The sequence below is a fragment of the Vigna radiata genome, chromosome 6, assembly GCF_000741045.1.
Source record: "Vigna radiata var. radiata cultivar VC1973A chromosome 6, Vradiata_ver6, whole genome shotgun sequence".
In the NCBI taxonomy this organism is placed as follows: Eukaryota; Viridiplantae; Streptophyta; class Magnoliopsida; order Fabales; family Fabaceae; genus Vigna; species Vigna radiata.
The window spans coordinates 33,793,385-33,819,160 of record NC_028356.1 but is presented as its reverse complement, the minus strand read 5'-3'; the positions used below and the strand labels follow the sequence as shown (position 1 = coordinate 33,819,160).

Here is a 25,776-nt window from a genome sequence, read left to right as displayed (position 1 = left end):
AAACCTTTTAAAACAATTTTTTTGTTGATTTTTTTTAAGAGGAAGAAAAAGGTTTTTAGCACGAGGCAGACAGAATGGTCGCACTTGCGCTTAAACCTCTTAAAATGATTTATGATTTTTTTAAAAGGGGATAGAAAAAGTTTTTAGCACAAGGCAGACAGAATGGTCGCACTGGTGCTTAAACCTTTTAATATAATTTTTTGTTGATTTTTAGCATTTATTTATTTAAAAGATAGATAAATATTAAAAGAAAAAAGGAAAAATAAAATAAATAAATAAATTAAAAAAAAAGAAAGACAAATAATAATAAAAAAATAAAGTTAAAGATGCAAATAAAGCAAAGAATGAAATAATAAAATAAAAANCAATTAAATTAAATAGGAGAAGGGAGTGAAAAGGGNAAAATAGGGTGTGCAAACCAATCTTGCTTCTGATAGCAACTGGGCCTAAACCCAAGTGGCAGGGGAGTGTGAATATGAAACAAAGGGCTGTGAACCAATTTTCGTTTTTGATAACAGATTGGGCCTAAGCCCAATGAGAAAGGAGTGCGGCTTAGGAGAAAACGGTGGTGCAGAAAGGATTTTGTTTTTTTTTGTCCGTTTTTTTTTACTTGGCCCAGTGACCCAAGCAGGAGATGAAGGGGGCTGCGAATTGGAAAAATGGGGGTGCAAAGGGGAATGGTTTTTTATTCCCTTTTTTTATATATAAGCTGAATCAAAAGGCCCAAGGCCTGTTTCCTTTCTCAGATTTGGAAAACCCTTAGGGGTTCCCACATTCTAACTCATTTCACTCATTTCAAACACTTGTGCATTCCAGAGACTCAAGTTCCTCTCCATGAACACCAAACCCTAGAGGCAGCCTCCTCCACTTCCGCTGTTCCTCTCCCCAACCAGCCGTCACGAACTGCAATCCACGGCGCTACCGGCGTCTCCCAGCGTCGCCGGTGCTGCCGTCGTCTTCACCTCCGACCAAATTCGCCACCACNCCGTCCNACCAGCCTTGGCTTCGNCGGCGCCACCACATCCTTCGAGAGAGAGCAGCGATTTCGCATCCTCCACCNCCACACGCACGCCGTCGTCAACCTGCTGGGCCAGCCACCGTGACAGAGCCCCTACTCTGTCCAAGGCGCCACCGGTGTGCCGATCGNCGCCGGGTTCTCTCCTTTCCAATCTTCGCCCAAAGGAGAAATCCTCTCGTTCAGTGACCCGTCCATGCCGCCGCCATCACAGGAGCAAACCCTTTTCCTCGATCACGACCAGTTTCTTCTCTCCTCTCTTCTTTTGTTCTCTGTATTGCTTGGGATTTCGCTTTGTAGTGGTTTCCTTTCTTAAGAATTCAATTCCTCCATTGGTGATTGAAGATGAGCAGCAGTGGGGGACTTAGTTTCATTATTTGGTTTCAGGTGAAGAATGCCTTAGGATGGAAAGCGGTTAAGCAAGAGGGGGTTTGGGTTAGGAAGATGGTGAATCTGCAGTGAAAGGGGTTAGGCTTTTCTCTCGCAGGAAGATAACCATATGGGTCTTCACGGTGTAAGTGAAGGTTGATGATGATAACAGGGTCGTGTGCAGGTTCGGGTTATGCACAAAGGGCATTGGTTTCGGTTTGCTAAAGGTGTTGGTCACGCTTTAGAACCCTATTCCCTGTGTGGGGAAAGGTGATGTTGAGATTGAAGGCAGCCGTGGCAGACAAGCGTATGGTCCGCTAGAGGGAAAAACTACTTCCCTTTCCTATTTTCGTATGAGAACTNATATGAATGCCTCTGCTGTTTCTGTTTGCTTTTTATTACATTTTTTGGAGCCTTTTCTGGATGCAGGGAAAGGGAATATTGAGGCCCTGATGTTGGGGGAGTATATGCCTATTTTCTATTGTAAGTTATGCTAATGAATCTTGCAAAAACTACATTTTGGGGTGCAATTTTGATTAGCAGAGGGTGTCACCAAGAAAACAACACAACTATATTCATGGATCAAACATCACTCATTCATCTCCAAGGGAAGCATATACACGAGCATACAGCCNAGTATGACCAAAGAGCTTAGGTGTAGGATGACTTACCTTCGCAGCTTCAAAGAACTGGTGAAGTCAAATGGTTCTCCCCTTCTCTGGNCGTGAGGTGCTCTTCCCGAGCGGTGATGATCCGTGATGGCAATGGTATTGGGTCTCCAACGTTATCTGATGGTGAGTAATGGTGTTGGATCTCCTCTCGTTGTGGTGGTGAAGTGTTTGAATCTGAATAATAATTGCCCGAGTGTTCTCTCTGTGCTCTTCTTGTGATGGTCCCTCAGGATCTCTCGTTCCCTTTGTTCTTTCTAGGCAGTTTTTTGGTCGAAATCTCTGTTTCCCTCTGTCCCCTGTAGGATTTTTAAGTTTGTCTTTTTCCTCTTCTCATGTATTAATTGTATCAGTTAGCAAAAGNTGTTCAAAAATCTTTCTCCTTTGATGAATCTTTGCGTCTTACGTAGGAGTTTCAGGAAGAGAATCAAAGTCTTTTACGTAGGAGTTTCAGGAAGAGAATCAATCTTTCGTTACTGCCACTGCCAATATACATGTATTAAGTATTGCTTCCTCTTGTTTGGACGTTAACATTGCTGCCTACCGCTCTAAGCTACAGGTTGCTAATTGACTTTGGGATTTTGCTTTTTATCCTTTCTTCTTTTTTTTTTAGATTTTTTTATTTTTTTATTTTTTTATTTTTTTTTAAGTAGCTTTTAACATAAACACATAAAAATAAAACTAAACAAGAAAAAAGAAACGAACGAAAAAAGAAATAAAGTAAAATAACTCTAAATAATAAAAATTAAAATACAAGAAAAAAAAGCAAATAAAATAAAAAATTAAATAATATAAAATAATATAACATAATAAAAACAAAATTAAAATTAATGAAAGACATAAAATAAAATAAGGTAAAAAAAAACGTATGGTATTTAGTCGCCCGGACGAAATTGAGTGTTGACAATATTGTCATTAGATAGTATAAAATCATACATTAGACCTACATTCATTAGATTAGTGTATAAACACACACAAGATGAATATAAAAAAAGTAGACAAGTTTAACAATATTAGATAATTTTGTTTATACATTTATTAGATGAGTATAACAAAAAATTAGACAAGTTTAATTATGTACATTAAACAAGTCTATCTATATAATGATTAGAGGAACATAGCAAAAAAATTTAGACGAGTAATTTCATTCATTAATTAAATTAACATAATAAAAAATATTAAATGCGTCTTATAATACACATTATATCAATCTATTTATACACTAATTAGATTACTATAGCCAAAAACATTAGAAAAATCTAGAAATATACATTAAGCAAATTTATCCATATACTAATTAGATATGTATAGCAAAAAAGTTATACAAGTCATTTCATTCGTTGATTAAACACATATAACAAAAAAATCAAACGGGTCTAACAATGCATTTGTTAAACAAGTCTAACAGCACACATCAAAATCCATTCAATCAATAAACAAGTATAACAAAATTCATTAAATGAGACATTTCATACATTAATTACACGAGTTTAAGAATACTCACTAAAAGAATTTGTCTAAACACTCATTATACAAGTCTACCAATAACATACACTTATAAGATGACCTTATTAATATACATTATATACATTTATCTATATATAAATTAGACAAATATATTAATACAATACAAGTTTCTCCAAACAATACATTTTAGATAAGTGTCAACAAACACCGATTAAACAACTTTGTGATACTCTAATTGAATGAGTTTAGCACAAATCACTAAATGATTCATTCTATATATTAATTATATGAGTTTAAAAATATATTGATTAAACAAGTTTGTTAACAAACAATATACCAATTTGCATTATAGCACACACGTCGAAATGTAATTATAATTTTTTTTTTTTTTCTCAACCCGTAAACATCTTTTAATATAATATATATTTACACACATGTTGACTTTCTGATAATTATTTTTTAACGTTTACTCTATTTAAATTTAATCATAAAATTATTTTTTCTTTCTGAACCTTTAAACATATTTAATATAATATATATTTGCTAATATAAAAAATACACAAAAACATCAAATTTAAAATTAATTTACAAAATAAAATAGTATCCATACTCATATTCACGCTTCGTTAATATAATTGTTTTATTAAAGTAAAAGTAAATTTGCACAATGTCCACAAACAAGCTTTATTTTTTAGGGTTAAATATGTTTTTAATCCCTATACTTTAGGGCGATTTTGGTTTTAGTCTATTTTCAAACTATGGTACAATTTAGTCCTGCAACTTTAAAAAACTCTTGGTTTTAGTTTTTTTTACCAATTTTTTTTAACTTTATTTGTTGTTTCAAACATGTTTCATTATAGCGTTTGGATTGTTTACAATGTTTGACACATTTTTGCTTCAAGGTTAACTAAGAAACGTGCTTGAAACAACAAATAAAGTTAAAAAAAAATTGGTAAAAAAGACTAAAACCAGATTTTTTCTAAGATTGAAAGACTAAATTGTACCATAGTTTGAAAATAGACTAAAACCAAAATCACTCCAAAATATAGATTCTAAAAACATATTTAATTTTTTTTATTCTAATTAGAATATGTAAAAAGTCAAATTTGTAAGCGAGACCAAATTTTATCCTTTAAAAGACAAGTCCCCGAAATTTTTCCCATGATTCAACCTAACAAAAATTTATCCTTTTCATGACATCAACGGTTCATGGAGATGACTCAATTATTTCCATGATTTCAAGTTTAAACTTCGCTATCAAGTGAACCACGAGTAAATAAGAAGAATATTGCATTAAAGAAAAAAATTTCTAAAATTTTATTGTCTTACAATTTTATATCAAAGTAATCTGTTAATTCTAAGTAATTTTTTTATTTAATAAAATATATTCCTAAATGATTTCCTTTTTTGTGTTCATATTTATTTTCAAATTTACCTTTTAAATGATTTTTTTAATTAAAGTAATTATTTCATTAGTTTTTTTTTAATTGAAATGTTTTTTTTTAATTTAATTGTTTTTTAAACTTTATTATTATTTTTTATTACCAAACTACCTATAAAATAAATAAAAACTATTCACAATAAAATTATAAAAATTATTTATATTTAATTTAATTATTATAATAATAAAGTAATAATAATTTTATTATTTTTTATCATTATAAAAATACAAACTTATACTCAATGTTTTCAATAATAATAGTAAATGAATTATCTCTATAACATATAACTATATATAAAGTGTGCAATATCTTATATAGGATATTTATTTTAACAAATTATTTATTTCTTTTAAATAAAAATTATTTTATATGTGAATTTAAAAGGTCATTTATCCTCACTAATTAAAAAAATAATAATAATCACAAACCGAACAAGTCATTCTTATTATACCATTAAGTGAATGTTTAAAAACATTTGTTATTAGAAAACTAATTGTTTACTCATTAACTTTCCTAAGATTAATGAAGACAAAAAAAACCTACTGTTTTAAGTTCAACAAAAATATATGTTACTATTTTAAAGTAAAAAGGAAAATAAATTTTTAGTAGGTTTATTTATGCGTTTAGGTATCTTCAAATCAAAGAAGAGGAAGGTACGGAAACTACAGCTGGGTGGTAGTAGGTAGTCTTTGAAAATTTGGTTCAATCCAAAATTATCAAAATCTATAACTTCTTTATTTTTTATAATGCACTTCTTAATATAAATTTAATATTAAAATAAGAGTCTTATTTAATATTTTATATCTTTTATGTTGAATTTCATTCTCAATTTATGTGTCTTTTCCAAGTTTTTTCTTCACATGAATACCAATAAGCCATAAATATCCACACTAATACAAAATGCATTGTTAATACTTAATTATTTCATGATTTATGTAATATATATTAGATTAAGAGGTCGAAAAAGTTATGATAGTATCCAATATAATCTCAACTTATAAAAAGTACCACATTCAAATGAGAAAATCGAACTAAAAAACTAAACAAATCCAAAAATTCAATTAAAAAAACCCAATTTTAAATGAAAAAATTAAACCAAGTGAATGTAAATCCAATCCTAAGAAAAAAAGTGATTTGTTTAATTCTAAAAAACTCAAAAAAGGTAGTTATTAGTTAATATAGTAAATGATAGTAACTAGAAAAGGGGAAAGAAGCAAGAAGAGAACAATCTAGGCAAGAAAATCTAAACAAGTGTAGAGATATGCTGTAGTGGGGCCCACAAGAGCGCACTTTTTTCCTCTTCTATTTCTCTCTTTCTATTACCTCGGAGCAATGTCTGTGGAGAATCCCTAACTCATCTGTTCCGTTTTTTCTTCCGTACTTCGCTTTCTGATCACAGTTCGTTGCCCCATCTGGGTTCTTGCTAGATTTTGCTTTCAGATTCGATTCAGATATTCCTTCTCTTTTTTCTCTTTGTGGGTGCAAATTGGGATAAGAAAAAGAAGAGATTTTTCGATAAGATGAAGAGAGGGAACGACGATGAGAAGGTGGCAGGGCCAATGTTTCCGAGGCTGCATGTAAATGATGCAGAGAAAGGAGGGCCAAGAGCACCACCAAGGAACAAGATGGCCCTCTATGAACAACTCAGTGTTCCCTCTCAGAGGTTCAATCCACGCCTTCTGCCACTCAAACCAAATTCATCTTCTAACTTAGTTGCTCCACCAACTTCCTCAACCCAGGTGAGGATTGGCTTCTGTGTATTTGTTCTTCATTCAATTTTTATTTTTGCTTAATCTAAGTTGGAAAATGTTTGTGTTGTTGTGGTTTACTTGCTTAACTTAAGCTTGAGATTTTTGGGGAAAAAGCAAGTCTAACTTTAATTAGAGATAAAGAATTAAGATAGTATGTCATTAGGGGTAGCCTTTGTCTCATAACTCAGTTTTGCAGGATTGGGTTAGGTCAAATCTCAAATTCTAAGATATTATGTTGGGTTTATCGAATCACCTCTTATCAGATCGTGTTCGGCTTAAATAAGGAATTTAGCTATTTAGGGGATTCTTAACGATGAACCTTTTTATGATATGCCTTGGAGTTTGTTGTTTTAGTGTAAGATTTGAAAAAATACGCCTATAAATTGAGTTGTTTGGTGAAGGTTTGCAAATGAATTTGTGTTAATTTCTAATAAGAATTAATATATATTCAGGGAAGTGGGCATGAGAGAAGTTATGGCTACCCAGTTCGTTTACCTTCGCAAACACCTGCTCATCGAGCTGAAAGTTATGTTTCTCGCCAATCTGATGGATCGAGATCAAATACTTCATTGGTGCAGCTAGAAAGGAGAAAGAGAGCAGACGAAGATGATGTTCATGCATACATTTGCTCAAGGATTGGTCACTCTAATGATAAAGCGATCAATAGGAAAAAATTCACTCCTTTGGGTGGTGGTAATTTTTGCTCAGTTTCAGTGCAAAATGATGGTGAAAGAGATCCAGCACAATTTGGTTCCCTTCCTGTTGACATGAGAAAGCATGTGAGGAGTGGGAATGAGACACATCCACATGTAAGCTCAAGTAGACAGCAACCAAAAATGTCTGTTAAAAACAAATCAAGTGGAGAAGTTATTGACAGTCTAGTGATGCAAGCCAAGGTGATTCCAAATCAAGAGGATCAGGATTGTTCTGTCCCAAGTATAAGCAGGTTACATCAGGATGGTGGTTGTCTACAGCAGGAATGTGTGGCTGGGCACCAATCCGCTGACGTTGATCTCCTTAACTCTACAAGGGATATGGATAATGGAAATGCCCTTGTACCAAAAAGCTGTTTTCATTCTGCAGTAAACCAAACCTGTCCAGTTGAGGTTACCGATGGTGTTGATGTTGAATATCATGATGTTGGTACTGAAGGTCCATTACAGAAGGGAAATTTTGATGGAAGTGGTGATGTCTCGAAGATCTCCACGGTAACAAATTTATCAAGCCTGATAGTTTCTCCTGATGATGTTGTAGGGATATTAGGTCAAAAACATTTCTGGAAAGCAAGGCGAAAAATTGCCAAGTAAGTCATGTTGATGGTTAGCAGCAGGTTTTTCTGTGGTGTGGTGATTTCAAATTTCAACTATTTCCTCGTGAAACTTCTCACTAATTTATGATACTGTTTTTCTACATGCTTCATCTGGATGGTATTTGTGATTTATGTATATTATGAAGTTATCATAGAAAAAAGTCAACTTGTTGCTAAGCTATGTTAAACCTTTTCCCTATTGCCACTCAATGAAGGTATTTTTCCTTTCTCTTGTATCTAAAACTGTAGAACTGCATTTGTTTGGTTTATGCTTTACATCCTACACTAGGTAAATAACCTGTATATTTACATTTCATTCGAGGAGTAGCGAATGTGGCTCTGAAGAAAGAAAATCTGATCATCTTGGGGTCCCTTCTAAATTGGTTTTTTGTATGTTCAAAGTTCTTAATAAATTTTTAATGGTGGATACTGGATCGTCTTAAAACAGGATGGTGAGCAGTCTTAAAATATTGTACTGTGTCGAAGGGTTAACCTTATGACAGGCTGATAACGGATCATTTCACTCTTTGGAAATATTCATTTCTTGGTTTCCTCTTACTTGGTTCTCCATGTGACCACTGGGGCGAGTTTCCTTACTGTACCACTTGCCCTTGCTGCACTGAAGGACTTGGGCTAAGAAGGGGACTGAGAAATGCAGGATGATCCAACGGAGTATAGGGACAATTGGAGAGTATATGATGCTGGGATGAGTTGTTAATAGATGTTATACTTATAACAAGGGGAATGTTGCTCTCTTTTTTTCTTCTCCCATTTGTCAGTGTCTTAATTTCTGTGTTCAAGTTGGGACATTTAGCTTAAGTAGCCATATAATAGTTCATATGCATGAGATATCTTTTATATGATTTGTTATCCATATGTCTAAAAAAGAAGATGGCTATGTTACATTGCACGCTTTAAACTTCATGGTTGAGTGCAGTCTTTAACCAGAAACAAGTAAATTACACAACTATTTCATATGAATTATGAAATGTGTTTGTCTTCCATGAGCTATATTCGTATTTGCCATCTGTATGATATTTTACTTGGCTCCTTCAAAGTACGAAACTATGTAAAAGTACTTTTACTTCAGAGGAGCTTTATCCATTTGGATGAGTATTAAGCAATTGCTGTGAGGTATATTCTTATGTGGCTCCTTCAAAGTAAGAAAGTGTGTAAAACACTTGTACTTTAGAGGAGTTTTTACCTTTTGGATGAGTATTGTGTAATTTTCTTGATTGAACTCCCATTCCTCTCTACAGTCAACAGAGAGTGTTTGCTGTCCAAGTGTTTGAATTGCACAGACTGATCAAGGTAAAATTGATCTCTTCTGCTAGCCCGAAATGGGAAGCGTGTTAACTTTTATTGCATGTACTTCCACACAGACATGGAGATTCACCCTTCAAGTCTGTGCATACACATTCGCACATTAATTCTTTTTATTTAAACAGGTTCAACAGCTGATTGCTTCATCCCCAGATGTTTTGCTTGAAGATGGTGCTTTCTTGGGGAAATTTCCTCTGGAGGGGTCTACTCCCAAAACCATTTCATTGCAAGTTGTCGTAAACCCCCAGCAACAAACTCCTAAGCAGAAAAACAATTCTGAAAAGCAGAACCTTAAAACAGAATGTTCTGCTGAGAATGCAGTTGAGAAGAAAACCTCATTTTCGTCCCCAAAAAATGGTAGCCACCTTACAAATCACACCCCTTTTTCAGGAATTCCACACCAGGCAGATGTGGCTTCCGATAATAGAACAAGTCCCTGGAGTTTCAATCAATCACCTCAACATCAGTGGTTAATTCCTATCATGTCTCCTTCCGAAGGGCTTGTCTACAAGCCATATCCCGGGCCGACATTTACCAGAACGAATCCTGCAGGATGTGGCGGGCCATTCGGACAAGCACCTCTCGGGGCTACTTTCATGAATCCTGCCTTTCAATTTCCAGCTTCTCATCAAGTAGTCGGGGTGTCACCGTTTGTTTCTCTGCCCAACCACACCTACTTCTCCCCCTACGGCATGCAAGTAGTGAATCAAGCAGCAACAGGGTCAGCTGTGGAACATGTGAACCAGTATGCCGGACAAGGTTCTCATGTTCAAAATGGTCATTCATCAGTTGAGGGAGCCAGTTTTAACACTCAACATAACCAAAGCTCATCCAACTTGCCAGTTCAGAGGAATGGAGCCGTGTCACATGTCAAGAAACTTCGCGTGTCCAAGGAGAGACGATTACAAGGGAGCACAGCAAGCACTCCTAGTGAAACACCACAGGAAATCAGAACAGGGAACATTGCTGAAGGAAGTGATGCACATTCTCTTTCTCTTCACTCTGTTGAAACCAAACAGCAAACACAAGTCATCAAAGTCGTTCCACACAACGGGAAATCCGCGACAGAATCAGCTGCTAGAATATTTCAATCCATTCAAGAAGAGAGAAAGCAGCATGATTTAGTGTAGTCATGTTTTATGGTTCTGTTCTGCTTCAGAAATGTGAAAATCAAAAGCTATAAATACTAAACTCTGTTGGAAGTGAAAATGGGACATGTGTTGTCTAAATGTGGCACAAGACAGGCTTCGAGATGAGTTTGTACAGTGCGTCAAGTCCTGTACTTTGTTGTTGTTTTATATGTATTATCTTGCTACTTTATTCACTTTTTCTGTTGTTTTTGTCCTTGTTACAGCATATTCGTTTGTAGATATTGTTGTAACTGTATGGAATGTTAAAAATAATCAAATGCAATATTAGTGGATGTTCTCTCCCTGTGCACTACATTTTCATTTTACTAGCTGAAAAAGGTTCGCATTAGATTGAAATGTGGATACTGGTGTTTGACACAGTTAAATAGCATTGTTACTGCAAAAACTTAACAGAAAAATGTTACCAAAATATTGAATACATTATCTCCTATAACATGTAATTGGTTGAAGCATTAATTATGAATAAGTTAAGGGCACTTTGGATTTCTACCAGGACCCCCATAATAGAATTGAGGATCATCAATGTAATCTGACATGTACCAAACATCATAGCAATTATATTCATCAGAATAATCATAAACCAATTCTGGGATTTTCAAGAATTCAGAGTTGTCATGAATTCTCATTCTTGTTATTGCAGATGAAAACTCCAAAACTGAAGCAAATTGGCCGTTGCCCATTTGTGTTGCTGTGTGAGGAGTTTGTCCAATGCTTGTACTGTAAACTTCACCACCCCACTCCACAGATTGTGCATTGTAAAGTATTGTTTTAAACAACTCCGGTGGCCAATAACCTATGTAGGTCTTCTCACCATATTGCACCCACCAATTGTTGGTATAGGGATCCTAATGCAAATCAGAACCATAAAGAAAAATAAATTAGGAAAAGTTTATCTTTTATACTTTAACAATTCTTGAGAGTTCATGTTAGGTGGAGACAAGTGAAATGAATAATATATAAAGAAAAAAATATATACAAACCTAAATTCATAATGTTTTGGATTTGATGGTATCTTAATGTCTCTTCATATAGGTTGATTTCAACTTCATGACTTATTAAATTCAAATTCCTTAAATTTATGAATAATTTGAAGTGTTTTATGATGCTCACTTTATTGGAAATGCAAGTGTGAATAATTCAATGAAATGTATTAATATGAAAGAATTCACATTTAAAAGAAAAAATATTTAATATAAGTTTAAGTTTCATGCTGAATAAAAATGATAAAGTTCAACAATATATTAGAAAAAAAAAATCTAAAATTTATTTAATTAATATTTTAAGTTAGAAGTGTGTCAATAAATTAAATTTATATTGTGTAGTTTCTCTCTTATGAATCTCCACTTTAACAAACTTAAACTTAATTAAGAAAAGTAATAATTTTTTGTTTTCTCATTTCTCTTACTTTTTTTTTACCTTTTTTTGAAAATAGTGTATTTTATGACTTAATTAATAATTTGATTTCTATATTTATATTTTTGATTTATTTTAATTTTTATATTTTTTTACTCAACTAAGTCCTATGTTTAAAATAAAATAAAAAAAAAAACTCAAAGTTCTTATATTTATAAAAAATACTCGATGTGATTATTTTTGTTAAAATCTGAGTTTGTCAAATATCAAAATTTGAATATTTTTTTCTTGAAAGATGTCACATATTAAAATAAGAGAATTTCAAGATAAAAAATAACCTAAATTTGACACATAATAAACTTAAGTTTTAATACTATATATTTCAAAACAGTGTTAATATCAATATAACCTAAGAGACACATCAAATCTTTTTACACAAATAAAGAAATTAATTGAATCAACAATAAATATAAACAAAATTAATAAAAAATTTAAATATAAAAACCAAATCACTGACAAATCCTAAATTTATCTAAGAAAAATAATAAGAAAAATTTACTTTTTTTTTAGTTTTCTAGAGTGTTTGGAAAATATTATATATATGATTTCCCTTATAACGAAACATATGACTAACCTTAAAGATGTAAATTGTTATTACGTATGGAAGGTCAGCAGGAATTGAGATTGGATGTATAGCAGCACCCAAGGCAATCTCATTGCTTGTCTGAATAAACCCAGGACAGGTTAGATCAAAACAACCACTTTTCTTTGAACCATCAGCCTGCAAAACATGCTGTTTAAAATTAAATCTTCCTCATTTTATAGAGATTAAAAGAATTGAAATATAATGTAACAGATAGTTAAGTTCAATTTTAGGGTTGATGGAATTGCAAAACTGACCGTCCAGTATACAAATAATCGAGTTTGTCTATCTCCATATACACTAGGATTCACCTGTTGCAAGTTTTAAAAACATGTTACAACAGATTATGTGTCACTATTTTTATTTTTTCGTATATTTGAAAGAGACTAATATGTAAATGATTGTAAAAAAACTAACACGTAAATGATTGTAAAAAGGTTGTTAAAAAAATTATTTTTCTTTAGTTTTTAAAGTAAGAAAGATGTATAAAGAGAGAAATGCTTACTGCCCAACCAGATTGAACAGACTCAAAGTCATTGTATGGGCCTGTTAAGAGAGCGACTTGAGTAATGCTGTATTCATCATCCTTTTCAACAAAAGGGTTGCACACTCTCAGATCTGCTTTTCCTCCCAAATAACGGTAACCAACTGTAAACAATATTGCCTTCTGTTTCACATAAAATGTGAGTAAAGAAGATAGTGAAAAACAAAAAAAGATTGTTTAAATATGATATTATTGTTGTTAGAAGTGAGTTTTAAGCCTAACTCAACCCCACAAAAACAGTTTATAGGATGAGGTTTGCATCTACTTATATATACTTAAATGGTTTTATTTCTAGTCCATATGGACTTCCAACTACTATTTTAGAAATGACATAAAACTTGTGATTGTGGTATTGAATATATAGTGCAATTAGTATAACAAAACTTACAGAGTGGTTTTTAAGTTGAACAAAGGAATCAAGATTCTTATTCAGTTCAGCATGTTGATGGTGAGAGAAGCTTGGCTTCTTCCTTCCATATTCTTCAATTGAATGAGCCTTCAATAGCTCTCTTTTTCTTATTCTTCTAACTGGTATTGTTCCCTTTCCACATTTTCCACTTTTCTGCCACACTTGTGAAGTCACACTCAAAGATTCATTTGCATTTTTTCCATTTCTTGAAGTTCTTGATCCAGCTGTTAGGTGAGTAGGAGCCATCTGATATATACGTATTAAGAGGGATGAAGGAAAAAAATATATTTAAATTAATTTTTTTTAAATAATATGAGATTATTGAATGACAATAGTCATAAATAAAATGTAACTTACCTGAATTTTGTGATTCTTCAATGCTGGATGATCAAATGCTGGTTGTTTATTAATGGCAATGCAATCAATTACATCTCCATCTTCACTCTACAAACATGAAAAAAAATGATGTTATGATAAATCAAGACTTAATTATGTGTTTAGTCTTTAAAAAGGATCAAAATCATCTTTCTAGTCTACAAAATTATAAACATAAGTAAACTTTAACTTTGTATATATCTGATTTGATCAAATGGCTGATTAATTACAGAACTAATTAGGTGTTTAACAACATTAAGAAAAACCCAATAGAAGGATGATTAAGATAGATTTAATTACCTTGATAGTTTTTAAGGAATGTCTTCTGAGATACTTTAATTTTCTCTCAACTTCCAAAATCTTGAGTCTTGATAGAGAGCCACCATGGACTGTGGTTAGCAGCCATAAGAGAATGAACATTGTGGATCTCATGGCAGAAAAGTGCAACACTTTTCCCATTCAAATTTCAATTAGCAATGATAATTTTTGTATGTTGCAAAGTGAGTCACGACACTGAAATTGAAGATATGCAATTTATTCGTGAATTGAGGTCATGAATTATATACATTAATGGTTTAACTATAAGTTAGGTAGTAGTGTCTGCATGAGTTACCGTCTGAGTCATTCAACTTATGTTTACACCATGAATTCATACCTATGTAAAAAATAGATAATGCATAGGTTCATTTAGTAATCTTCGGGTGCAGAAAACGAAAACCCACAATTACTTGAGGTGCTCGTGGATCAAGTGTAATCAAGTTTGGTCTGGCCCACTAGTGAGTTTGGGTTTTTTTTTTTTTCTTTTCTTTATAGACTTGCTATCATGAACACAATTAACATAGTTTACTTGTCATTAATGCAAAATGTATAAAGTTAATCAACATACACATTTTAATAAGTAAACCTTTAAAGCAAATATATATATATATATATATATATATATATATATATATATATATATATGTATGTATATATATTATATTTCCTATAGATTATATCAAAATAATAATATGTAAAAATTAAAACTTTTAAAGCAAGAAACCCAAAAAAATATATATAATATATATTTCTTATAAATTATATCAAAATAAAAATATTATTATGTTACACATTATTAATTTATACTAGGAGGTTGACTAACTTTTTTTATTTTATTTTGATTTCATCAATTATAAATGTTAAAATATTAAATGAATTATTTTAGTATAAGGGTGAGAGATTTGAAATGACTCCAATTTCAATTCAACCATTTGTTTGTGTGTTTAAATGAGCTGTAAATTTGATTTTGGTTAATAATTGGTTTAAGGTGAAGTGATTTTGGAAAATAATATTACTTAAGCATGTATATAAGAAATACTTTTAAACATATAATTAGCAAATAAGATATAAGTAAATAGTTTTAATATTATATTGGACTTAAATCCATAAATGTATAATAAAGGGACGAGAATTGCAAAATTCTAAAGCTATAGAAACCAAAATTAAAATTAAGAGAAAATATTACAAATTGAATTTTCTTTTGTCCTAGGTACAAGTACCTTCTTCACATGAAATATGAGAAACTGTTATATAGATACAAATTTTCGTTATATAATTTTTCTTGATATTTTGACTTTTTTTTTTAATTTTCAAGATGAATTTAATTTTTCAAACATTTTTTCTGAAATATGACTCAATCTTTATTGTTAAAATGTACTTTTAAGAACAAATTTAACAATAAATCAAATTCATCATTTACATTATTTTTAATATCCTCTTCATCCTCTCTTTTAAATATATATTTTACACTTTATCTCAGTTAATATTTCTCTTTTTCAACTATTTCATACTAATCTTTTTATATTTCAAAAATATATATTTTACAAATTATATTTTTTGTGTTTCCAATTAAAACTATGGGAGTTATTGGAGTTATTAGTAAAAGAGAGAATAATTCAGAATAATTATTCTCATTATTCTCTTTTTGCAATTGATACTCAGTGTTTATTTACTCTTTATAATATTTTATCTAGTTTGTCATGTTGATTAATTTCATTAATAATCATGAATGAAGAAAATCTTAATATAATTTAATTAAGGTTTTGTTCACTTGAATTTGGAGGAGAGTAATTGAAAAGATTTGAGAAGATTTGAAGATGAATTTTTTGTTGTTAGTTTATTTGAATAGATTTGAAGATAAGTGAAAGTGGATTTGGAAGTAAATTTTTTAATCTATCACATAAATTAAATTATATACTAATTCTCGCAAACTTTATTTCCAAATTCACTCTCATTTGCCTCTAAATTCATGCAAATAAACAATAATAAAAAATTACCTTCAAATTTTCTTAAATCCACTCAATTAATCTCTATCAAATCCATGGAAATAAATAAGACCTAAAAGAATAAAATATATATACAACCATAATATAATAGATAATCGAGACACTCCTAAAACAAAAATTACAATAGATATTTTTTTCATTTTAAATTGAAAATATAGTTTACATATTAAAAACATTTTTATTACCATTTAACTATACTACAATTATATATTAATAAATATGTAGTAATAATTTAGTTACATGAATCTATTACTCTCGTATTATACTGTCTAGAATCATCCAAAACATCAAAATACCCGAAGCAGAAGTGTTCCTGTGTCAGAGAGAGAAATGGTGAACTTCACGTTGATGATCACTGCGGAGCTTGAGAATCTCACCAATCTTCAACCCCAAGGTGGCTGCGATGATCCCAATTTCTCCTACTTTTTCAAGGTTTCTTTCTATCTCCTTCATCTCTTCCAATTTATCAAATTCAACTTTTTTTAGTTTCTTTCAGATCTTCATTTTCGTTCTGTTGTTGCAATCAATAGTTGAAATGTGGGAGATGCGGAGAAATCAGCCAGAAAGAAACATGCGTCCTCTTAAACGACACCGTTCCTCTTCCGGTTGGAAAGGGCACCACTCATCTCATTCAAAAGGTAACCTAATTGATTCACCCTTTGCTCGCGTTTCATCAATAGTTTTTTCATTTCCCAATTCAATAAATCCGTTTATTTAATAGTCCCTGAAAGATTGTGATTGATTCTCGCATGAGTCTCTTACACATTTATCAGTTCAAGTTCTTATTACTCTCACATAGTTTATTGGTAATCACAAAATTTGGCTACTTTTTGAATTAGTCTCTTCTGATGATTTCTGATAAAATTTATCTCAGCATTCCTCATCGGAATTAATGGCCTTAGGAACCTCTTGTGATTTTCATCTTTGTATATGTTGACAAGAATTTAGTAATCATGCACACCTTTAAAATAGTTTTACATCGTTATCCAATCATAAACTGTTGCTGGTTTGAGTTTTAAGATGACTATGGGGAAAAGTAACAAACTTAGTTTCGTTAATGTTTGAAAGATAGTGCACAATGTAAACATACCATTGAAGTGATCTTATACTGTTAGTGCATAAAATCTTTTTCTCATTGGCTATCAAAAAACAGTTTTTCTCAATTCATAATGCTACGTGTTTACTTTTAGAGATATATAATTTTTAAGTGTGTCCCTTTTATGATGTATTTATGAACGGTAGAAAAGACAAGTGAAACTCTCCACTATACTAGAATTTGCATCTTCACTGTTAGGGTTCATCGACTTTTTTTTTTCTATTAGGTGAAATAAAACTATATTTGGATAAACTTCTCTATAAATATTTGTAGTTGAAAAAAGAGGTAAAATGTAAAATGACTTGAACTTCTCTATAATCTAAAACGAACGAACTTATGTGCCTTAGGCTTTTGAAAAGTTAAATGAAAAGAGCTTTCTGTTGAAGTTTATGTGAGAAGCTTAATTCTTTTACCTGATTATGTTTTCTCTTATAAATACTTATGGATAATTTTATCCAAATATGACCCAAGTGCATTAAAGAAACACCAACTGAGCAGAATTCTATTCGTTTAGCATGATTGGGCTTTTACTGATGTGGTTATTTTTCTGTCTCTGACGTATTAGGAAAGGTTCTAAAAATTTTATGTGATTCTGCTGCATAGCTTTAAAATGATAAGCACTCAATACAGTGTTTCCTTTCATTTGTGCTTCTTTAAACTCTTTGCTCCTGCAGCTGGTGGTTTCTTAGTATCCTTTATTTGGTATGTAGTGCAAATTTTGTGGCAGGGATGGCACTGTAACCATGATCGAAGGCAAAGGTAAACCACTCACCCAGGAAATCAGTGAATCAGGGAAGTACGCCCCATTGATGTTATTTGACTGCAGGGGCTATGAACCAGTAGATTTTGTATTCGGTGATGGATGGAAAGTTGAATCGGTGAGTATCCTTTTTAATTTCATTCTATGTTTCCATTTTTTTTGTTGTCACATCATTTGGTCTCTTTTGATTGTTCATTGTTGCTTCTGACATGTAAGCATATGAGTTTGTATTGTATATATAGTTCATCTACTCACTTTCCTCTATTGAAAACAAATACGTTAGCTTAATGGCATCATGTGTCCGATCTCTTCTGATTATTCAGTGTTGCTGATATATATGCTGGGCATTGTAAATATCTCATTATACCCACTCTTCTGCATTGAAACATGTGCTTCCTTTGTTTTGGTTTGATGCTTACTGTTAATGATTCAATTTATTTTGTTCACTGTTATCAATACTGGAAACGATGTCTGTAATGTTTTTCTAAGAACTTAAAAACTGGGATGAATTTGATGTGATTAATCTCAAAATCTTCTATTCCAGTCTTAAAAAATTAAACCTATAATTACATATGGGAGAGTGATTAGTTTCTAAATAGTTTCGATCATCACAATTTGCAAGACACAGCCCTTTTCTACCCTCTTGAATAAAATTTCATTCGAAATTGTACAGTGCTATATTTTCCTGGTGCAGAAACCTGTAATTTAACCCTATAGCCATATTTTTAACACGTCCTATAATTTTGGTAATATCATAATTTTCTGCATGTTGGTCATATCTGACTAATGCAAGCTGAATTTTGAAGCTTGAGGGAACCAAATTTGAGAATGTTGACTTGTCAAGTGGAGAATATGCTGACTATGACGAGAAGGGAGAATGCCCAGTCATGATATCCGATCTTCGAGCTACTTTTGAAGTGACAAAGTAGAAAACTGGTTTGCTGTGTAAACATTTTCTTGATGTATAAATTGACTGTTCTCTTCCAGATGAGCTTTTGAGCTCTGGGTTGCATCTTAATCAGGCAAGAAATTGTGGAATCTTCTAACGTTACATGTTAACCTTGTATTTCTTCAAGAGAAAAAAAAAAAAAAACAGCTTCGAATTCCGTGTGATTGATGAAGTTTACTTTTTCATTGGGATCACTGGACATGACACCACAACACCACGCCAAATATTAAATTTTAAATTTGATTATTAATATCTTTATTTTTATTTATTTTTCAGTTTTTCCCTATGATAACAAGTCTGAATAAAACAAATTTGACACTTTTCTTTATGATATTAGTGCGTGCCTAAACTTTTAAGAAGTAAAATAACAATCTACAAAAGAAAAATGCAATATAAATAATGAATAATATGTAGATATTGTTTTTCAAATCAAACAATCTCTATTTTCATTCATCTGACATGTTACTTGTTCTCTTCTCTACCACCCCTTTGTTTCTTTCATTTCTGTCAAATAAACACTTTATGTTTTTGATGTAGTTTTTTAAAAACGTGACTTTAAAATTCAACAATAGATCCTATTTTAAAAGATTTAATAGGTTCGGAGATCCCTATATTTGGGGGTTTCAATTGGGTCCTCCAATTTTGAAAGTAATCAATTAGGTCCTTAATTTTGTCAATTTGAATCAATAAAAGTTAAATGCAGTTAACGTGAAGTTTTTGAACATGTGGCACGCTGACGCTTCCAGGTGNCACCGTTTCAAGTGCATAGGTGGATTATAAAAGGGTGAAATCCCTTTTAATTTAGGGATTTTACCTTCAAATACACCCTTTTAATTTAGGGATTTCATCCTTTTAATTTAGGGATTTCACCCTTTTATAATCCACCTATGCACTTCAAACGATGTCACCTGGAAACGTCAGCGTGCCACATGTTCAAAAACTTCACGGTGTTAACTGCATTTAATAGAAAGACTTTTATTGATTCAAATTGACAAAATTAGAGACCTAATTGATCACTTCAAAAATTGGAGGATCCAATTGAAACAAACCTCCAAATATAAGGACCTCCGAACCTATTAAACCATTTTAAAATTCAACAAACAGAAAAGCTGAATTTTAAAATACACTTCGAATAAAGAAGCTAAATTTTAAAACACAACTTCTAAAAAAACATATTCTAAAGCAGGACTTTAATTTTAATTTTCAAAAAAAAAAAAAAAACACCTAAGTCTTAAAAATAATCGAAATTATATTTTAAAACATGACTTCACCTTACACATATCTCATTTCATAATAGTCTCTTAAAAAATAAACCAGAAACGTAAAAAAGAAAAAAAAAACATCATGTTTAGATTTCAAATTAAAGAGGTAGTCTAAAAATTAGTGTATTTTCTAAGTTTCATAAAACAATAGTTTTAATCAATTTCCTTACACTGAGTTCAAAAGTTTCAGTCTTTACTGTTTCATGAGAATACTTTTTTTGTGCTTCCATTATTTTTCATATCTCTCTCATTTTTGTCAAATTAAGGAGAAGAGGGTTGACCGATCGTGTCATAATCTCCAATCTGTAAAAACCTTAAAATATAAAAAAGAGAAGAACAAAGATCCATGAAGTTAATATTAAACAAAAGTATGATCAAACATGTCTCTTTTGTACATTCAAAAATGACTCAACTTGTGTATGAAATGGGGTCACTCTATCACCTAGCACTCTCTAACAATGCAATTATCTTGACGAAATTGAATGTTGATAATTGTCATAAGTCATATGATAAATCTCGAAGAAATTGGATGTTGACAGATGTCACAAGCCATATGATAAATCTCGCTAGTATATCTAAGCACTTTATTCTACATCTCTATTTTCCCTCAAGTTTCAACGGAAAGTAACAACACAGTATATGTCAATACTCCAATACCTTTGAATCAACCATCTGTAACAAAGGTTCCAAAGCACTGGGAGCAAATTTTCTGGCGAAAAGCACACAAACAGAAGAGTTTCTATTGTTGTACAAACATGTATGACCTCCTCGTACTCTGTTGAAAAACTCCTCAGTGATGTCATTTCTTCCAAATGTTGCTGGGTGAGCTCCACCCCTAGACCAGTCCACCCAAGTTATGCTTCTGTTGGCCAAAACATTTGCTGCTTGAATGGTGAGCATCGTCGGGAAGTAATGCTCGTCGACATAGCAAGCCGGCCGGCAATATCGCTCGAATATCGGATGGAACTTGGTGTCTTCAACTATGGTGATGGCGACCTTTCGGTTTACTTCAAACCATTGCGAGCCCTTGCGCCACTTGGTGATGTTCACCAGAGGGGCCATGTTCTCGTTGTAGCGCCCTCTTCCAAATGGACCCCGATCATCAAATGCACCCATGAAGCTGTGTTTGGATTTCATTATGTAATGGTAGACAAAACTGAATTTGTAAAGGGGAATGCATGACTCAGAGAGAAGTATGAACCACTCGTTGGAGATGTCAAGCAATGCATTAGCAAGGAGTCTTCTTTCAGCATCACACATGCTCATCCTTCCCCACTCAGAAACCTACACAAGAAATACTAAAAGATCATCATCAGAGGCTTCAAGAGTAAATTGGTTAGAAACAAGTATAGCTTCCATGTTTTTAAATGCTTGGATGGAAAACTCACTGCTGAGAAAAAGAATGTAAGATAGCTTAGGTCAAAATAGGTGGCACAAGACTAATCTTAAGTTATGAATTCTAAAATGCAGCAAATTCATGGTGTAAATGAAAAAGCTCATAATACATTCATGATGTAAATTGAAGCTCATAATACTACGGATATGCACAGGACACATGGAAACATTGCTTCATACTTATGTGAAACTAAGCCATCCAGTGCAAATTGACAAATCCATTACAGAGATAACAAAGACACTCAAAGCATTAAAAAACACAGAAAAAATTACTGGCTATGTTATCCTAGGCGTTGACGACTTGTATCTTATCTAATTCTCAAAGTAAAAGGATCATCTTAACGGTTTACAGTTTACCAGCCAGTTAAATCAATTCATGGTTGATGTTTTTGAAGGCTTTTAAGAAATCGGTTTTTTACGGATAGTTAGCCTGACAATTAGGAAGCTAACATTGAGGGAGTTAATTTAACCAAGAACATCATATATGCAAGGCTGCAAATCCATATAGCTATGAAAAGCAACAACAGTATTATGCCACTAGATGAAGTTGATTACATGGATCATGCAATACTACTGGTCTCATTTAAAGACCAAACCCTTAGAGATATTCATCATAAGATCTCTCTTGAGAACTTCCCGTAGAGTCATTCTTGGTCTCCCTCTACCCATTTCATACGTTTGAAAACCGCAGTCCTTGAACATGAATAGACATAAAACTAATATTGTGCCTTCTTCTAACAATGTAGACTTAGGAGCATTAGTCCTTTGTAATACTCAAGCCTCACTAACCAAGTGATTTGGAATTAGATCCTTTCCACCCTTATAATGCATAATTAATTTGAATTTTAGCACAAAATAGAGTGCTTATGTGTATTGTTTACTCATTAAGGACAATAATGGTTCTAGAACCGATCTTGTGGTTTTAACCTGATAGCTTAAGATTTTAAAAAAGAAGGCCATTGAGCTTAGCAATCACTAAAATGGTCCACGATGATAATCTATTAACTAACTTTTCTTTCTTCCTTTAAAATCCAAAGTATGTGCAAATTAATCCAATAGAACAGTATCTTAACCCAGGCTACAGACTTACCTAAGTATTGCCATAACTCTCCTAGGAAGCAAGGCTCAAGCTTTTTCCCAGGATAATCTTCTTATCTTTCTCTCAAACCTATGTCTTTCACATGCAACGCTACATAAGATTTGTAGATACAATGATATTTCGTGAACGGACAATTCTAAACAGGTAACGAGCTATAGATAATTAGGTAGTATTATACTTATTGTTTTATATGTTCTTACTAATTCCATGGTTCATCACCTTGTAATTATGTAATTTTTTATGTAAAAGGGTTAGAGCACCCCAACTGTTCTATTATTTATACATTTTTTGCCGATCAAAAAAAAGAACATCACCTTGTAAAACTATCTTTATCTTCTAAGTAAAATGTGTGATTCTTTTACTCACACTGCTATTGAAAGATTACAACCTTGACTCAAGCCCATTATGAATCTAAGTTCAAAACATGGTCAACCTGAATGTTTTGCATCCACTGATATGACTTGCTGAATTCCTTACCTAAAAGTCTAGCAACTTGACACACTAAGCACTTAACACTGATAAAAAATCAACATCCATCACCACACAAGGCAGAATTCAGAAAGTAAGATGCAACTATGATCAAATGCATTGATGCCACCATCAGCAGTAGCTAAATTCTCATAAAAAAAAAAAAAAAAAAAAAAAAAAAACTTAAAACAAGCACAAACAGGACTTAAAAGAAGACATAACATTTGTGAACAGAGATGAACATATACAGTTTAAACTACTAAACTTGCAGCAATTAAGCATTGGCAACTTCAGATCAGGGGTGTTACAGGGGTAAAGAGAGCAAGTGCAGTTTCATCAACAAATAGCAGCATAAGATGGATATGGCCTTACCTGGCTAGGGATTTGCCTGCCGTAAAAGACAGAAGAAGGAGGAAACTGAGGTTGATATGAGGGCAGTGAATGAATATATATGGAAAACAACTTCTCATGACCCTTGAAAAACCTCTCCCAAAGGGGTGCCAGAGGCAATGGTCCCTTGGTCAGGAACATGAATGCAATCTTGGGAATTCTAGGATATGGATAATCCTTGATCCTTGGAACAAAAGAAGCCCTCCACAGCAGTTCTTTGTCACTCATATTGTGGATCAGGCTCAAAGGTGGCCTAATCCACTTATCCAAACCACCAGGCTCCTCATAATAACATGGCTGAAAATTAGAACTCATTGTAGTCACCATACTCTCAATTCCAAAATGCTTAACCGTGTATATGCTAATGACCGAAAACACAACACAGAGAGCAAAAAACAACACAAGTAGCCGCAGTGGTCTCAAAGGCTTCGATTGGCTGCTTCTTTCCTTTCCCTCTTCAAGTGCCACACCCCTAGATTGCATCTTGCTCACAATTACAAATCAAACCAAAAAAATAAAATAAAAACAAAATCTTTTACGGCAACCACCCTCTTGGTTCTGTGTAAGATCCAATTTTGAATGTGAAGGAAGTCACCACTGAATAAAAAGGAGCGAAATTCATCACATGGTCATCAAAATTTCAGAAACTTCTGTGCCACAACATAAAAACCACCCCGAGATCTAACAGGGGTGCCAAATCAACATTCGAACATGTGATGTTGGGAACAACAAGGATACACCACATGGGTATTAACAAACAAAACAGAGATTTTCTAAAGAACATAAGTTAAAGGCAGGATTTTTATTTTCTCCATTTTGGTGATCTTACCAACCAAAGATGAAAGGGGTGGTGCAGAGTCAATGGAGTGAATGAAAGCGAGTGAATAGTGAGAAGAAGAAAAAGTGTACTCAAAGATAGTATTATTGACTAGTAGGTGTGGATTTTGGAGATAATTGATGAAATAAATGTATGAATGAAAGAGTGAATCTGGATTTGTTGTCAAGTGTTGCCTGTTCCTACGACTTCTCGTATTCAGAGTTGCAACCTCGTCATGAGGGTGTGAGGAATAATAATAAGGATGCAGAATCTTCAAGCTGGTCTCATTTTTTCTTTCCCCTTTTTGTACCCACATTAATGTGTATTTACCGTTTTGCATCAAACTTCACTGTATCAGCCCTCTGATTTTGTAACTTCCCTTGTTCTTTTCCTTCGTGACAAGACAGGAACAGAGTTTTCATAGAACAGAGCTTTAATAAAGCATTTAGGGCATTTTTAGAGAATTTTACTTTCAGGCTCTCATAAAAAATTAGTCAAATTGTTTACGCAATATTTCTACACTAATATAAAAACACATAATTTTTTGAAACTATTTTTTACGTATTTTCTTTTAAATAATAAGATTTTTTGCAATATTTGATTAAAAAATACCCATGATTTATATATGAAGTAATTTAATTTTGAAAGAATTTGCTTACTTTCTTGAATTAAAGATGATTGTACTTGTACGTCTACTTTTGTAACTTCCCTAGTCGTTTTGCCTCGTTTAGAGGTAGGAGAATACAATTAATTGAATTTAATTTTCAAAGCTATTAATGCAAAGTTCTTTTTTTTTTATATTTCTAATTCAACTTGTTGAAAATTATGTTTGGTATATTTTACTATCTTTGTTATGAAAAAAAAAAATCATTTAATAAATTGTAGTTACATGACAATAAATACTTTTTTTTATTATCAATCTATCTTAATTAGATTCAAAGTCGTTTATTTATTGGTAAAAATTTCATATGAAAGTCAACAAAATTTTCATAATCACATTGGGAATTTTGTGACTTTATAATTGTATAAATATTTTTACATTATCAGCCTATTTATATTAAATTCAAACTATTTTTGGTTAAATATTTGCTTATATAACATATTAGAAAATAATATTTTAAAATTGATAATATGTTTAGAAGGGTAAAAGTCAATTATTTTAATAATAAAAATTTAAAATCTAAATATAGTATTTATAAATGAGTTTTATTATTTAAAAATACACATTTTTTCTATAATTTTTTTTCAAAGTTCACTTTCTATTTTTTCTAAAAAATTTTATGATTGATTTTTTGAATATCAAAGATTCGTAGGATTTTTTTTTGTGGTGAATTCATCAAGATCAGTTGGTGAGTTTTTTTAATAAGATGAGTTGGTTGTCTGTCTTTTTCTCGATT

The 25,776-nt window shown here is 32.1% G+C and overlaps 4 protein-coding genes across 4 annotated transcripts; 2 read left to right on the top strand and 2 right to left on the bottom strand.

Annotated features, from left to right (window-relative positions):
• The first annotated feature begins 6,204 nt into the window (after positions 1–6,204).
• Positions 6,205–10,772, top strand: LOC106765119 (protein EARLY FLOWERING 3). The gene is made up of 4 exons (XM_014649624.2): positions 6,205–6,700; positions 7,165–8,015; positions 9,281–9,332; positions 9,470–10,772. The coding sequence occupies exons 1-4, from the start codon at positions 6,482–6,484 to the stop codon at positions 10,472–10,474; spliced, it is 2,127 nt and encodes a 708-aa protein (XP_014505110.1). The 5' UTR covers positions 6,205–6,481; the 3' UTR covers positions 10,475–10,772.
• Positions 10,773–10,921: 149 nt separating this feature from the next.
• On the bottom strand, positions 10,922–14,239 carry LOC106763750. The gene is made up of 7 exons (XM_014647910.2): positions 14,120–14,239; positions 13,802–13,888; positions 13,424–13,690; positions 12,997–13,158; positions 12,749–12,802; positions 12,483–12,629; positions 10,922–11,340 (listed from the first exon to the last, which is right to left on the bottom strand). The coding sequence occupies exons 1-7, from the start codon at positions 14,237–14,239 to the stop codon at positions 10,963–10,965; spliced, it is 1,215 nt and encodes a 404-aa protein (XP_014503396.1). The 3' UTR covers positions 10,922–10,962.
• Positions 14,240–16,413: 2,174 nt separating this feature from the next.
• Positions 16,414–19,114, top strand: LOC106763918 (UPF0587 protein C1orf123 homolog). Its single transcript, XM_014648097.2, has 4 exons — positions 16,414–16,575; positions 16,674–16,781; positions 17,950–18,117; positions 18,806–19,114. The coding sequence occupies exons 1-4, from the start codon at positions 16,474–16,476 to the stop codon at positions 18,926–18,928; spliced, it is 501 nt and encodes a 166-aa protein (XP_014503583.1). The 5' UTR covers positions 16,414–16,473; the 3' UTR covers positions 18,929–19,114.
• Positions 19,115–20,543: 1,429 nt separating this feature from the next.
• LOC106763163 lies at positions 20,544–24,710 on the bottom strand. Its single transcript, XM_014647370.2, has 2 exons — positions 23,545–24,710; positions 20,544–21,494 (listed from the first exon to the last, which is right to left on the bottom strand). Exons 1-2 carry the CDS (start codon positions 24,043–24,045, stop codon positions 20,853–20,855), a joined length of 1,143 nt encoding a protein of 380 aa, XP_014502856.1. The 5' UTR covers positions 24,046–24,710; the 3' UTR covers positions 20,544–20,852.
• Between the last annotated feature and the right edge of the window lie 1,066 nt (positions 24,711–25,776).

Excerpts from the sequence above, each read along its gene's own strand:
- LOC106763163 (XM_014647370.2), bottom strand. The coding sequence starts at position 24,045 with ATGCAATCTAGGGGTGTGGCACTTGAAGAGGGAAAGGAAAGAAGCAGC. Across the intron at positions 21,495-23,544 it reads GCAGGCAAATCCCTAGCCAG|GTTTCTGAGTGGGGAAGGAT; the intron begins GTAAGGCCATAT and ends TTTCTTGTGTAG.
- LOC106763918 (XM_014648097.2), top strand. The coding sequence starts at position 16,474 with ATGGTGAACTTCACGTTGATGATCACTGCGGAGCTTGAGAATCTCACC. Across the intron at positions 16,576-16,673 it reads ATTTCTCCTACTTTTTCAAG|TTGAAATGTGGGAGATGCGG; the intron begins GTTTCTTTCTAT and ends TGCAATCAATAG. Across the intron at positions 16,782-17,949 it reads CCACTCATCTCATTCAAAAG|TGCAAATTTTGTGGCAGGGA; the intron begins GTAACCTAATTG and ends TTTGGTATGTAG.
- LOC106765119 (XM_014649624.2), top strand. The coding sequence starts at position 6,482 with ATGAAGAGAGGGAACGACGATGAGAAGGTGGCAGGGCCAATGTTTCCG. Across the intron at positions 6,701-7,164 it reads CACCAACTTCCTCAACCCAG|GGAAGTGGGCATGAGAGAAG; the intron begins GTGAGGATTGGC and ends ATATATATTCAG. Across the intron at positions 9,333-9,469 it reads AATTGCACAGACTGATCAAG|GTTCAACAGCTGATTGCTTC; the intron begins GTAAAATTGATC and ends TTATTTAAACAG.
- LOC106763750 (XM_014647910.2), bottom strand. The coding sequence starts at position 14,239 with ATGTTCATTCTCTTATGGCTGCTAACCACAGTCCATGGTGGCTCTCTA. Across the intron at positions 13,159-13,423 it reads TTCAACTTAAAAACCACTCT|AAGGCAATATTGTTTACAGT; the intron begins GTAAGTTTTGTT and ends TATGTGAAACAG. Across the intron at positions 11,341-12,482 it reads TAACAATTTACATCTTTAAG|GATCCCTATACCAACAATTG; the intron begins GTTAGTCATATG and ends GATTTGCATTAG.